General features: G+C 44.7%; 1 protein-coding gene across 1 annotated transcript; it reads left to right on the forward strand.

Annotated features, from left to right (window-relative positions):
* The first annotated feature begins 2,137 nt into the window (after nt 1-2,137).
* LOC130265112 (inositol 1,4,5-trisphosphate receptor-interacting protein-like 1) lies at nt 2,138-3,714 on the forward strand. Its single transcript, XM_056513925.1, has 4 exons — nt 2,138-2,179; nt 2,411-2,589; nt 2,689-2,767; nt 2,990-3,714. Exons 2-4 carry the CDS (start codon nt 2,414-2,416, stop codon nt 3,569-3,571), a joined length of 837 nt encoding a protein of 278 aa, XP_056369900.1. The 5' UTR covers nt 2,138-2,179; nt 2,411-2,413; the 3' UTR covers nt 3,572-3,714.
* The last annotated feature ends 11,737 nt before the right edge of the window (nt 3,715-15,451 follow it).

A 15,451-nucleotide genomic window follows, 5' to 3' on the forward strand; every position in this document is an offset into this window, starting at 1 on the left:
CACTGCATTTATTTGGAAGATCAGACCTCAGCAGTGTTTTTTCACTTGAATTTTGCATGAATGTAATATCTTCTGTCATGTCCAGGAAGCAGTTGTTGTGGCTCCTGTTTTTTGTGTCTGTTACAAATGCCAAGAAAAAGTGTTTTTTGCTCTTCTGACACAGCTCTCTCTTTTCATGATGCAGGGCAGCAGGAGTGCTGATGTGCAGGAGTTCCTGCTGATGGAAGGGACAGGGGTGAGGATGCAGCAGGTGCAGTGCCAAGCGCACAGAGGGATGATCTCTGACAGTAACACTGAAGGAGAAAAATTTCCAGGCAGAACATTTTCCAGCAGGAGATGTGGTGGTTGGAGGTCGCCTGGGGCACAGTGATCATGAAATTATAGAGTTCTCGATATTTGGTGAAATCAGGAGGAATATCAATAAAACTTTTAACAGAGGGCAGACTTTGGCCTATTTAGGAGACTTATTCAGAGAGTTCCTTGGGAAGCAGCCCTTAAAAAGAAAGGAGTTCAGGAAAGGTGGGTGTGCTTCAAAACAGAGATCTTGAGGGCACAGGAACAAACTGTCCCTGTGTGCTGAAAGGTGAGTCGATGAGGCAAATGTCCAGCCTGGATAGGCAAGGAGGTTTTGGAGGAACTTAGGAATAAAAAGAGGATGTATCATCTTTGGAAGGATGGTCACGTCTACCAGGAAGTACTTAAGGGGGTTGCTAGGGCTTGTAGGAAAAAAATTAGAGAGCTCTGTTTGAACTAAAAGTGGCAACTTCTGTAAAAGATAATAAAAAATGTTTTTACAAATATATTAATGGTAAAAGGAAGGGTAAGTCCAGCCTTTGTTTTTTATTGGATGAGGTAGGGAACTTAGTCACTGCAGATGAGGAGAAGGCAGAAGTGCTCAGTGCCTTCTTTGCCTCAGTGTTTAGTGGCAAGATGGCTTGTCCTCAGGACAGCTGTCCTCCTGGGATGGTAGATGGGGTCAGGGAGCAGAATGGTCCCCCTGTTATCCAGGAGGAGGCAGTCAGAGAACTGCTGAGTGCCTTGGATGTTCATAAGTCCATGGGGCTAGATAGGATCCATCCCAGGCTGATGAGGGAGCTGGCAGATGAGCTCGTGAAGCTGCTCTCCATCATTTACCAGCAGTCCTGGGTAAGTGGTGAGGTTCCAGATGACTGGGAGCTGGCCAGTGTGACACTCATTCATAAAAAGGGTGGGAAGGAGGATCCTGGTAATTTCAGGCCAGTTAGTCTGACCTCAGTACCAGGTAAGGTTATGGAGCAGTTCATACTGAGTGCCACCACACAGCACTTACAGGATGGCCAGGGCATCACACCCAGCCAGCACTGGTTTAGGAGGGGTAGGTTGTGTTTGACCAGTCTGATCTCTTTTTATAACCAGGTGACTGCCTGATGGATGCAGGAAAGGCTGTGGGTGTTGTGTACCTGGACTTCAGCAAGGCCTTGGACACTGTCTCCCACAGCATTCCCTGGAAAAGCTGGCAGCCCATGGCTTGGGCAGGAGTACTCTGTGCTGGGTTAAGAACTGCCTGGATGGCCGGGCCCAGGGAGTGGTGGTGAACATCCCCATTCTCTCCAGGAGCATGGCAGTGACACTGCACCAGAGAGCAGTGGGGCACCGCCAGGAAATCTGTAACACTCAGAAGGGGTTGATTTGCCCTTTGCTTTGCTGCTGGGTGCTCCAGCCAAATTCTACAACCGTCAGACAAGAGGCTGCAGCCAGGTGAGGGTTGATCTCTTCTCCCAACAAACAAGGGATAGGAGGAGAGGAGATGTGCTCAGGTTGCAGCAGGTGAGGTTTAGGTTCTTCAGGAGTGGTCAGCACAGGAAGACCCAGCTCCAGTCCCCATGTTCCTTTCAATGATGACTTTAGGGTGTCTGCAGCCTGGATCCAGAATGCCCTAGGGGGCTCCTTTGGCTGGATTTGCACTCAAGGAGAGGATGCCCAGGAGCCACCGAGGGATGAAGGCTGGGGCCTGTGGGCTGGGAGGTGTGGCTCTGGGGCTGTGACATGCCAGAGCACGGGTCACAGTGGGAGCTGTGAGCAGGGCACGGCAGCTTGGCAGCTGAGTGACGTGTTTCTGGTGGCTGTGACACCACAGAGCACAGGTCACGCTGACACCTGTGTGCAGGGGCAGCAGCGGGCAGTTGGATCCTGGCAGGCAGTGAGTGCACACACCCTGGGAATGCTGGGCTGGGTGGGGGCTGGCAAAGATGCCCTGGGGGTTTAAACCCAGAGTGGGACTGGGGCCCTCAGGGCAGGGCACTGACCCCAGGGCTGGGGAAGAGGGGCTTGGGGCTGTCAGTGTGGCAGAGAGGCTGTGGGGACATTCCAGGTGCCTCCAGCCCCCTGCTCCCTCCCAGCCAGACGTGCTGAGCTCCCTTTCTCCCACCAGGCCATGTCTCCAACACTGGCCTTGATCCTGGCCCTGTTAGCTGCCCAGACTGGGCTGAAGGTGGACCTAGGAATTGATAAAGATGAACTGAAGCGGATTTGGGAGCACGAGGAAATTCTGCACCAGGAGATGTCTCAGCTTCTGCAAGAGATCAATGAGAACAATTCCACGGAAAGCCTGTACCTTTCAGCATGGTGGCTGCTGTGGCTGCCTTGGCTCACCGGGGCTGTTCTGGCCTTCTGGCTGGCCAAGAGATGGAACAGTGGCTCTGTCTGCAGGGGGCAGGAAGGATCCAGCAGCAAGGGTAAAGTCAACAGTGAGAAGACTGGCATTCAGGAGAAGGTCAAGAGCAAGAAGGTCAGTGAGCATACAGAGAAGGTGAAGGGTGCAGACAGTGGTGGCAGCACTTTGGCTGTGCTCACCCCATCAGCAATGGGCACATCCAGGATATGGCTGGAGCGGGCTGTCAGCAGCCTGGTCTAGTTGAGAATGTCCCTGCTCATGGCTGTGGGCTCACACTGGATGGCCTTTATAGGTCACTGCCAAGCCCAACTGTTCTGTGATTCTGTGATTCCACAGCAGGGCCTGCCCAGCACGAAGGTGCTGAAGGAGCTGGTGGACGAGCTCCTCCGTGTCTGCCGAGTGCTCTCCCAGAGGAACTCCATGCCGGAGTTGCACCTGGCCACTGGGACGGACACCAGCTCTGAAGCCTGGAGCATCCAGCGGAACAGCAGCACCTTCCGCCCGCTGGTCATCCTGCAGCCACCCCCTGGCTACTCCTTCCACACTCACAGCACGGGGCGGCCACCAGCCGGGCGCATCCGTGTGGCGCTGGAGTGCCTGTGCTCCGGGGAGCAGCTGCTGGGGCAGACGTGCTTCCTGCACGCCTCTGGTGGCCAGCTGCCCCGGGATCAGAGCCTGCTGGACACCCTCTGCACAGGCTCCTGCTTGGATGCAAGGAAAGTCATCCGCTGGGTCCAAATGTTGGTGTCATCAGCCTGGCTGCTTTTGCCGCAGTCATGTCACTACCAGCTCTCGGCGCTGCCCTGCAGCAAGTCCTGCAGCTGGCAGCTGAGCAGCACCTCTGGGCTGCACTGCAGGATTGAGATGGATTTGGCCGTGCAGGAATGCAGCTCAGGTGCCTACCTGAGCCTTGAGTAGGCAGCAGCTCTGCCAGCAGCACCGTGTGGCCAGAGAGCTGCTGCCTCTTTTTCCTACACACCACCTAAGCTGTTCAACAAATGGGATGAAATTTCAGCCCTTCCCTTTAATAAACCAGAGCTGTGGCAGCTTTTGAAAACAGGAGGAATTATTTGTGATTTTTTTTTTAGACTAGACTCTGTCACATTCTGTGAACTCTTGGGGCTGGTTTGATATCACTGCTGGTGGGCAGCGATACCAGGACCGCTCCAGACGGGAAGTCCATGGCGTAAATCCAGAGACACGGGAATGATGGAGCAGCCTCGAAACTCAAAGGCTTTTAGTGTAACAAAAATAACAAACATCCACACTACTTGCAGGCAGAACTAGGAACATGTCTGGATGTGCTCTTATATGTCCCTACGTATCCCATGGTTTTATATTTAAGTGTCCTGTATCTGCAGGTGAAGCCACACCTTGTCCTCCCCCACCAGATACAATTCCACAGTTTGAATGTAGGATTTATTTTGGAAAATCACTTTTGAGGTGATAAAAACCAGTAAAATTACTTGGTTTTTTTTAGTTTCTTTTAGGATTTTTAAAATTAACCTGTTTCTGTCTAAAGTTCTAAGCAAGCATATAAATTTTTCTTTAGAATTATTCAGACAATGTTTCCAGAATTATGGGGTTGAGGTGTGATCCAAGATTTGTTAACTTGAGAGGAAAACTCACTTTGACTGAAGCAGATTTTAATAAAACCTGCAGAGTTCCTAAGCACATCAAAACCAAGTATGCATGAAATGCATTTGATCCAGGGTTCTTTAAATGGAATTATCTTGTTATTATTGCTGGTAGACACAGGAAAAGAAAAAGGTGCAGCAAGGCAGCTCAGGTGCCTACCTGAGCCTTGAGTAGGCAGCAGCTCTGCCAGCAGCACCGTGTGGTCAGAGAGCTGCTGCCTCTCAGACTCACAGCCATGATGCCACGGCTGCTGAGGGAACAGCATTGTTTGCAAAAGGAGATGAGGAAGGTGAAGTCAGCCATTCCTCAGTGGACATTTTTTTGGTCTTCTGTTAGGATTCTTTAGTTCTTTTCCTATGAACTCTGAAAAATTTAGCCAAATTTTAATAATTCTAAAATCTCCCAAGGCAGAGCTGGGATGGTTAATAGGGTTTCAAATATGTCTAATTTTTTTGTTGAGAAAAATTACACATCCATAGGCATTTTTTTTTTTCTTTTCATTAAAAAAAAAGATAAAGTTCTTTGACTAATACTTGGTCTCCCAAGATAAGTCACTTGTGATGACAATACAGACAAGTCACAAACATTAGTAAATTTTCAATACAAGCAATTATGGTAGCAATTAAAAATTTCATCAGTTCTCCCAGAGCTCCATCTCAACTCCAGGAAGATTTCTATAAAAAGAAAAGACAATATTTGTCTCACTACAGACCCATTATTAAAAGGAAAAATAAGTCTCTTGTATCTGTCCCAAAGGTGGTAGAGCCTAAGTGAAAAATGATTTAAAACTGCTGGCAACTGTCCTGCTCCCAGACTCGTTCTTCTGATCTTCATTGGAGGCATTCCTAGAAAAAGAAAACACCAGAAACTTCCTGGGCAAAGCCAAGCTGTGTAAGTGCATCAACGTGGGCTCTTCTGGGCAGGGCTCTCACTTTTACTGCTTCAAGTGCTTACTGCACTGCTCTTACTCCTTCCCTCGGCTTAATAACTAATTAATTGCACTAACTGCAAGCATAAATTGGCAGCAGGAGTAGACCTTCTCTTCGTCTTCCTTCGGGGTAAAAACAAAATATCTCTGAAGAGCAATAATCCCTGAAAATTTTTTCCTCGGCAGCGCCGCAGCCTCCGAGGGGAGCGGCTCCTGCCGCGGCCGGGCGGGAGGGGCCGCGGCCCTGGGCACGGGGAGCCGCCGCCACCGCCGCTCCTGCCCCTGCTCCTGCCCTGTGGGCACGGACACGGCTGAGGGCTGCCCGGGAGCCGCAGCGGGGCCGCTGCTCCCTGCCCGTCCGCAGCGGGGCTGCTCTGTGCGGCCTCTGCCAGCCACGGCCCCGCCACGGCCCCGCCACGGCCCCGCCACGGCCCCGCCACGGCCCCGCCACGGCCCCGCCACGGCCCCGCCACGGCCCCGCCACGGCCCCGCCACGGCCCCGCCACGGCCCCGCCGCCTCTGGGGCCGCTGGGCCGCACGGGCTGCCGTCCTCGCAGCTGCGAGCCAGCCCTCGCTCAATCATTATTTGTGTGCCTTTGGTCCTTGTTTAACGGTGAGCAGTATTTATCTTTTGAAGTTATATTAGCAGCTGCCACTTTTCTTCTCCCCTCTTCCCAGTAATCCTGCACGGTTCTCCACCAGCCCGGCTCTGAACCCACGGACTGGGCTCACACAGGCAGCAGTAGAGGCAGCTCCCGTTCCCTTGCACAGCAGACAGCACTCATTGCCCTTTCTTTAGTGTCATGTTTCATTTCAGACCTAAGTATTCTGGTTTACACAAACCCCAATACTTTTATGATTAACACGAATCTTTAATCAATTATCACAGTGGTTTGTGGCTGAATCTCCTGTGCAGCGTTTGCTTGCTTTGCCATTAATGGCAGGAGGTGCTGGGGTGAAATGAATGGCTGAAATTCAGTGGCAGTGGCTTCTGCAGCCCATGTGCTTTCCCTGAGGTATTTTGTGCTGGGTTTGTCCTTCATGTGAGCAGCTTAAGACTTGCTTGGTGGCTGGGTACTGCTTTTCACACTTCTTCATTCTAATCCTACTTCTGCCTCCTGCTTTTGATTTTCCTGATGTTTTCCAGACATCTGATAGCAGTCCAGGTAGAAAGTGTAGGTGTTGAATGCAGTGTGGTTAACCAAAACATAATTTTCTAACTCTACATGTTTGCTACTCAGATTCACTTTCAGTTTTCTTAATGATCTTAGCAACATTTTCCATACATGGGTCAGTCTTTGTTTGAGGCCCCCATTTTAATGCCACACCAATGGCACATGTCAGATTTCCATTTAAAAAAAGCAGTTTTCACTGCAGGAAAATTGCTGTATGTGGAATTTCACTGTGGCCAGCCTCTGCAGTGCTCCTTAAGCAACTAGAAGATTTTCATTGTACTGCTTTTGGCTTCTGTGGCATCAGTGGAGGTCAGACTGTGTGCCCACACTCACATACAGCTGTGATACTGAATCTCTTTTTTCTCACACAGGTTTCCCAGAGAACCTGTGGCTTCCCCGTCCCTGGAAGTGTCCAAGGCCTGGTTGGATAGGGCTGGAAGCAGCCTGGGGTAGTGGAAGGTGTCCCTGCCCATGGCAAGGGGTGGGACTGGATGGGCTTTAAGGTCACTTTCAACCCAAACCCTTCCCTAATTCTATGATTGGAATCTTCTGCAGGCTGCTGTGTGTCTTCCAAAGTGCTTGCAATTTCTTAGTTGTTGGCCTTGTATCTGTTGACCACAGATTTTCTAAACCACAGTTCAGTAAATAGTTATTTAGAGCTATGCAGTTGAAACATAGTTCTGCATCTCATTCACGAACAGCCCAGGGTTGTTCTGCCAGCATTTCACAGGTAAACCAGGGAGATGACGTTTTTGACTGGGTCATGCAGCTGCATGTGTGTGACTGGGACTCCAGGGAATTCCTCCTGGCATTTTTGTCTGACTTGCTGATCCAGAGAACAGTGGAAGTCAAGCTGGTGCTCTTGTAAATTTATTCAGCACTTATTTGCCATGACCGGTGAATAAATACTGCAAACGTAAGAAATTAGTTTCTCATGTTTTACGCAGGCAGGATTAGCCTTTGCTTTACTGGAGAAAATGGTCAAGGTGCTTGTGGTACCACATAGGCAGGTTAAAAGATTTAATATCACAAGATAATTAAGATTCCCTGGTCCTGACCTCAGAGATTTTATTTTAATCTGTCTAACCTCATAATCTCATGGTACCATGGTGCTTGCTTTTGATCAAGGCTACTAAACATTATTTTTGATATTAATCGTGCCCTTTTTTGCACACAAAGGAGTTTCCTTTTAAGTGGAAAGTGTACATGTAGTTCTTGCTTTTACAACAGAAATTCAAAGCAAATTCATTATCCTGAGTCTTAACACATGTTGATACATGTTTTGCACTCTGTCCAAGAAAACGAATGCAGAGCTGTGTAATTAGTTGTACTAGAAATTAAAATGAGTTAAGGGCTCATCTTCTCCTAATGAAGTTGGTGGCAAAGCTGCCACTGAGTTCGGGGGGAGAAAGATTACTGGCAAAAAGCAGATTTAGAAAACTAAGCTAATCAGCTAGTTAGTGTGCCTAGTTAGACGTATTCAAAAGTGGCAGTTAGATGTAAAACTCTGCAGCTCCTAAATTGTCCTTTCAGATTGCCTGCCAAAGGCATTTTTTTGCAGTTAATTTTCACTGATAGTTGAGGAAATAAAGTTTACTAGACAGCCTTTAAAATTACTGGAGTGTTATTTATGTAAGAGAGTATGGCTAGTTGAGATATACATACATTTAAACTCAATTACAGAAATGATATCTAGTTTGTGAACTGTATATTATAATGATTGCATTGTATTACATGCACTACAATATTAATCTATTTTTATGGAAAATCCACTCTTCTGGTAAAATCTACAAGGAGATGGAGAGAATTGAGGGAGACTGGGAAAGAGGCAGAGAAGAGTGATTAGTTAATGGTCATGAATGACTGGATTTAATTTTCTGTGTATTGAATTGCTTTTAATATTCAAGAATGAAAAACTATGTTTTTTCTTTGTTAGCATAAATGTTTTTTTCCCTACCTATGTCATGTGTGTGGGCTACATGAATGTTCATTTTTATTACTCAGTTATATTCAATATATTAGAGTTTTTATGCACAAGTGTATAATGTTTAGTGGGAAGCTCTGCAATTTTATGAAACTGTGGAATACTAATCCCATGACATATCTTTATAGAAATTTAATGCCTCAATATTTTTGTGATTTTTGTTTAGTACAGCAACAGATAAATTAGGAAGAAAGTTATAGGAATAGTAAAAATAAGTGAAATATCTTTCAAGAGATCACATCAGTCATGATAATAAAGTGAGGGAGATAAAATTATTGGCAAGCAGAATGAAGCAGAATCAATACAAAATACACAAATTAATAAATAAAGCGTGCAGCACTTTGCCATAAATTGAGGAGGAAACCAGTATTTTATAAAACGTAAGGCTGTTACTCATAGAGTGCAAGAGCCATTTTTTTCCTCATTAAGGACAACATATTTTTCCTCAAAAAGCACCATTAAATGAATGATCCAATTTTGCAGGGAGCAGACTAGAAGGAGCATCAGCCTCCAAACATGGTCTGTGACTGCAGCAAAGGAGTAAATCACTGCTGAGACTCAGCCCTGTGAATGGAACAGATGGTGCTGGTCCAGGATGTAAAGAACTGGGATAAATCAGTTTGTTGCCAATCGTCAGAGGATTTGGGAAATAGATCAGAAAGATGTCACTTCACTCTAGTAACCTTATACACACATGGAATGTGTGATGAGAAGAGAGAAAAGTGTGTCCTGGGTGGGCTTGGCAGTGCTGGGTTAATGGTTGGACTGGATGAGCGTAGAGGGCTTTTCTAGTCCCAGTGGCTCTGTGCTGCTGTCATGAGCTGGTGGCACACCACAGTCTGTGCTGCAGGCTGCAGAGCACAGAGCTGCTGGCAGAAGGGAGCTTTTAGAGGAGCATTTCAGCCCACTGCAGCTGGCACAGCAAGTGCCTGCCTGGATGGAAAAATGTGACAGAGAGATTTATTTACTTCAGGGTCCTGCACATGAAAGCAATTCCAAATGTGGTGTTTGAAAGGTGTGGAGCCCTTGGCTTCTCTATTCACTGATTTTGTTTCTTTTCTTATACCTCTACAACTTACCTAGAGCTCTTCAGAGGAGTTCCCTGGATACCATTTATGTGTGGCATAGTCACACAAAATCCCGTCAACTGGGGATTTTGTAGGATGCAGTTTTCAAAAGGATTTTCTGCTGGCCTGATCTTATCCTCACTGACACCTCTGAGAATTTTACCACTGACTTCCAAGTCAAGGAAGGAGTCTGGCTGCTTAAATGCTGCCTGTTGTCCTCCCCTTGGAAATCAACATTGCCTCTATGGGTATGTAGATTTGCTCACAAAAACTGTTTCAGCACCTTTCAGAAGATTCTCATTGGAGCAATATTCTGTATTTTGCATTAAACTGAGTAATTTTCTTCTTCCACCTCTTTGCTAGTAGCAGTGAGGAAAAAAACCAAACAACTAGCCCCTCAGCTTTAGCGTTGCTATTTGCCCAGGTGTCTTTTTTGCAGGTGTCCTCAAGTGGAGATTTCGTAAGACTGAGGCTGTGTCAAAAGGATGCTCCTTACTAGCAAAAATACTACTTTCATTAAAAAGCTTTCTTGTATTTATTTTAGAGCTTCTCTAAGATTTAAGAGTTGAAGGAGTTGATTTTGTTTTTTTTTTAAAGGAAATCCAAAGCTCCTTTTCAAAAGACAAGTGTTTTTGACCCTTAGGGATGGTATGGATTCTGGCTTCTCATGCTGTTAATCTTGCTTAAGCCTGGAAATATGAGTAGCATTTATGAGAGCTTTGTATGGGTCTCTGGTGTCCAAACCTGCCTGTTATATTCAGAACAGAAATTTATTTTTGTGAGTCTTGATTATTGAAAAGATTAAAGGTTCCAGAAGAAAATGGTATTTTCCTGAATTGACTGTCAAATTAGACCAAGAGGATTATCGAAATTACTTCAGTGTTCTTATTTCTGCATACTTTTCCAGTGAATAAACTTGGAGTTTCAGAGCCTCTAGAATTACATGGTCTACAAATACTTCATTACAACTATTCAGTGCAAAATATCTGTAGTCTGGATGTGTCTAATCGGACATCCTTCATTCCATCATCTCCTGTATCATTCCATGGGTTTCTTAAACTTTAATCAAGGATTGTATAAAAGATTGATGAGTGAATCCACAAGTCATTTATTAATACTTTCTATTATTGCTTAGTCAAATATATGTTTTAACTACGGATACTTCTGAAAATTAAATTAATAGTGATCTAAGTATAGGAAAGGATCATTAATTAGCAGTCTTCCAGGGATTCGCTGATCATCTTCTCCTCATTTCTTTTTTGATTAAACATAGGTTGGGCATTTTATTAACTCAAAGATTTGCAGAATTGGAACACATTTATCTAGTCCTCCTGTACAATTAACCTTTGACATGCCTGTTCTAATTGTCCATTTAATATTGTTGCTATATGCAGAATTTTCTAATTCCTGTTCTTTCTCCAGGAAAGGAGCCAGGAACACCAGAGAGATATTGATCAGAGTTAAGTAGATATAAAATTTCTATTTTCTGAAATATGAAGCCATAAGAAAACAACCCCTCATTTTCTTATGCCTTTAGGATATTATTTTGTTTTATGTCAATTTATTTTTAAAAATACATAAGCAATAAACAGAGAAAACTGACAAAACAAGATTAGTCATGGAACTCTTTCAACTGAGTGACTAATATTGTCATAATTTAATGCTTTACACTTAGGTTAAGAAAAAACATAATAATGATACATTAATTGAAGACACACAAAACCACTAAGAATCCTTGCTTTGAGTAGGCTGTTTTCACAGAACAGAGCTTTCATTTAAAACAAACCTTAGGAAAAAAATTAAATATGGTATTCATTTGTTTTCTGTCACTTTTTAGATCTCAGCAGAAAGATAGAGTTGTAAAGTTTTAATAAAATAAGAGAATGGTTTGGGTTGGAAGGGAACTTTAAAGGTCACCTAGTTAACAAATGCCCTACTCTGGTTCAGGACACCTTCTATTATCCCAGTTTTCTCCAACCTGGCCGTGGACACTTGCAGGGATCCAGGGGCAGTCACAGCTTCTCTGGACAACCTGTGCCAGGGCCTCACCACCTGAGAGTCAAGGATTTGGCTGTCAAATGCCAAATGTCATCTACCAGTCCAGGTAGATGATGTCAGCAGCTCTTCCCTCATCCACCACTGCTGTAACCCACCACAGAAGACCACCGGATTTACCAGGCATGGTTTGCCCTCAGTGAAGCCACATTGGCTGTCCCTGTGTCTTAGCACAGTTCCCAGGATCTTGCTGGGCACACAGGGGAGACTGACTAGTCTGTAGCTCCCTGTATCTTCCTTATCCCTCTTTTTGTGGGGGATTGTGTTTTGTGCGGGATTATCTGTTTTGTGGGGGATTATTTCAGCGGGAGTTATGTTTCCCCTTTTCCGGTCAGTGAGAAGTCCACTGGGCTGCCACAACGTTTCAAGCGTGATGGCTCAGCTACTTCATCTGCTGCCACATCAGGATCTCATCAGGTCCAGTTGATTTGTGCACCTTCAGGTTCCATAGATGTTCTGGAACCTCATCTTTTCCTGCAGTGGATGGTTTGTTCCCGCAGAACCTGCCTGTGCCTCCTGTGATCTGGGTGGTGTGGCTGGAGACCTTGCTGGTGAATACTGAGGCAAAAAAAGGCATGGAGTACCTCAACCTTCTCCATGTCCTGGGTAACGAAGTCTCCTCTTTCTTTCCAGAGGAGGCTCACATTTTTCCCAGGCATCATTTTATCATCAACAACAAGGTTTTCTTGCTGCCCTCAACATCCCTGGCTGGGTATAATTCTTTCAGAGTTTTAGGTTTCCTGACTGGATTTCTGTCTGCTTGGACAGTCTCTCTGTATTCCTCCCAGATTTTTTGTCTCTGCTTCCACCCTCTGTAGGACTCCTTTTTGTGTCTTCAGTTTATCCAGGAGCTTCTTATTCACCCACACAGGCCTCCTGGTATTTTTGCTTGCCTTCCTCTTCATTGGGATGCATTGCTTCTGAGCTCAGAGGGGGTGATCCTGGAATACCAATGTTTTACTGGGCCGGCCTTTGCTCCAAGGTTTTATCTGATGGGACTCTACCAAGCAGGTCCCTGAAGAGGCCAAAGTCTACTCTCCTAAGTCCAGGGTACTGAGCATTCCATGCCCTCTCCTCTGCCCTAAAACTGCACTTTTCATGATCCCTCCAGTCCAGGCTGCCCTTGAGCTTCACATTCTCCATTGGCTCCTCCTTGTTGGTGAGAACATGGTCCAGCACTGCTACTCTCCTTGTCTCCTTTAGTCCTTGGAGAAGGAAGGCATCATCAGCACATTCCAGGAACCTCCTGGCTTGCTTATTCCTGCTGTGTTGCCCCTCCAAAAGATTCCAGGGTGGTTGAATCCCCCTGTGACAACCAGGCTTGGGATTGAGAGGTTGCTCTATCTGCATGTAGAGGCAATCCTCTCAGTCTTCCTGATGGGATGGCCTGGAGCAGAACACAATAAAGTCACCTTTAATTCTGGTCACCTTCCTTAAATCCTGATCCATCATCTCTCAGACAGCTCCTCGTCCATCCCCAGGAGAGCTCCCTTCACTCCAGCTGGTCATTGACATAGAAGGTGACCCCTCCTCATCTTCCCTGCCTGTCCTAAAGAGCCTCTGTCCTTCCTTGCTACATTAAAATGTCTTCTTTTGATTTTTTTTTTTTTTTTGTTCACACTGCTATGAAGACAATCTCGAGTCTCAGAAGAAGAAAGAAATATATGAGGACAAAGCTCAAGTAATTTATACTATATTGTCTTCCTTTTTGAATCCTGAAGAAAATAAAAAGCAAATTGAAAGGAGACTGATAAAAATCCTTAAGAAATGAGTCAGAGAGAGGAAAGAGGGAAATGTAACTTCATATTATGGGTAATGGGGGATCATCCCAGCATTTCTCTTAAAATGGAATAGCTCTGAGTTGCCTAACTCTGCCCTTTACAGCAAAATAGTTTCATCAATAATGTGATAATCCTAATGGTGTTCATCCTATTGCTATTTTCAAGCACAATGAACATTTTTCAAACACAATCAGCTCTTCAAAGATATAATTGGGCAATTTTGTTGTGAATGGCATTTGATTTGAAAACCTTTGTGACACCTCAGTGGATGTGCTGTGTCCACAATTCAGTAAATGAAGCTGTGCCCTAGCAACTGCTAACAATGCAAAGACATGCAAAGACCAGAGCAAATATGTACCTCTAAAAATCAATTTTTTTTTTTTTTGGTACCTGATAATACTATGATTTTAAACTCTATTTCTAGTGGAGTCAAGATACAGTAAAGTAATTGTAAGGCCTGTGCCACAAAGAAGGTACTTCAATTTCCTCCCATTTTACTTGATATATGACATCTCCTTCAATATCCTTTGATTATGGGATAACTGTTTCAGAAGATCAGCCTTGCAAAAAGGTACCCTTCAGTCACGTCAATAGAAGCACAGCTGGCTGAATAGTTTTCAAATTACTTTTTCAGAGGAAAATACTTGAGTCATTAAAACACGAACTGGTTGAGCATAAAGGTCTCTTTCAATGAGACTACTGTTACCAGAAAAAAAGTGTAAAAGCGAATGTTTCAATTTGAAGAACAGCTTTGAGAATTTGCTTATGTGTACACTAAACATGATCTATAGTATGCACTATAGATGCAATATAACAAGTCTTCAGAATTATTGAAACAAAGAATTTGATTGACTCTCTTTTATTTGATTTGAATAAGGTTTTTGCTTTTCAAGCATTTTTTAAGGTTTGAAACTTAAGACGTGATTCAAGCCAGTGAAAATATCAGGAACTCTTGCAGAATGGTGAAAATGTTTCCATTACCTTTTTTTAACAGTCTATTCTAAAAGCAAAGGAGAAGCACTTTTCCATTCTTACTTTAACATCCTTCGGCTTGTTTATACGACAGGCACTGTGCATATCCTTTAACCTTGAGGCACAGGGTGCTAATGGAACTTACTGCAGGTCTGGCTTCTGATGAATCACTGCTTGACTGCCTGGGCTAATGGAGAGCCCCTATTAACTATTGCTAGTTATACAGCCAATTTGACAAGTCAGATACAAATATTGAAGTTGGTCTAATTGGCTCTGCCAAAACTCAGTGGTGCATGCACTCACTACCCTATTCATTGTGAATAATATCAGTATGCCACACATTGGAAGATTTTGAGAATAACCTTCTTCTAGAATAACCATAAGGCTGCTTTTGCTTAATTTTCTTCTATTTCCTGTTTATACCAAGTGTTTGTTTTTTCTTGTGCATCTGTAGAAAGTTGGATGCACTAGAAGAGGTCACTATGAAAGGACACCCTTTTATGTATGGTTAATCAGCCTGCTTTGGAGTCTGGATGATAAACTGTAAGAGAATTTGGAAGAAGGAGATGGAATTTGGAGGTGCTTTCTGGGTCTTTCCTGAAGTGTGTCACAAGTAGTGTTGCAGCTGAGCCCTGGAGGGGCCATGAGAAGAGCACTTCCTGCTCTGAATACAGAAACTTACTGCGACCTTGTCTTCTGGAATAGATTGACAGGAGCCCTTTTGCACAGAGACAGTCTGTGTCAGTAAATAATTACACCAGTGAGGGAGTTACTGTGATAAAAGGTTTAAAAAGAAAATCTGCACCTGCAGCCCAACTGTAAATTGTGAATGTGCTCAGTGAAGGTCGCTCACTAATGATGAGTTAATTGAGCATGGAGATACCCAAATTCTCTAAACTTATCCAAAACAGAACAACTCCCTCTAGTGATGCTTATGCTTTTTTGGCAGATCTTGAATCCCAAAATCATGGAATGGTTTGAATTAGAAGGAAACTTAAAGACCCATTGTGTTACAACACCCTGCCATGAGCAGGGACACTTTCCACTGTCCCAGGTTGCTCTAAGCCCTGTCCAGTCTGGCCTTGGACACTTCCAGGGATGGAGCAGCCACAACTTCCCTATGCAACTCTATGCCAGGGCCTGACCATCCTCTCACAGAAGAATTTCTTGCTAATGTCTGGTCTAAACCCTGCCCTCT

The sequence above is a fragment of the Oenanthe melanoleuca genome, chromosome Z (genome assembly GCF_029582105.1).
Source record: "Oenanthe melanoleuca isolate GR-GAL-2019-014 chromosome Z, OMel1.0, whole genome shotgun sequence".
Taxonomy (NCBI): domain Eukaryota; kingdom Metazoa; phylum Chordata; class Aves; order Passeriformes; family Muscicapidae; genus Oenanthe; species Oenanthe melanoleuca.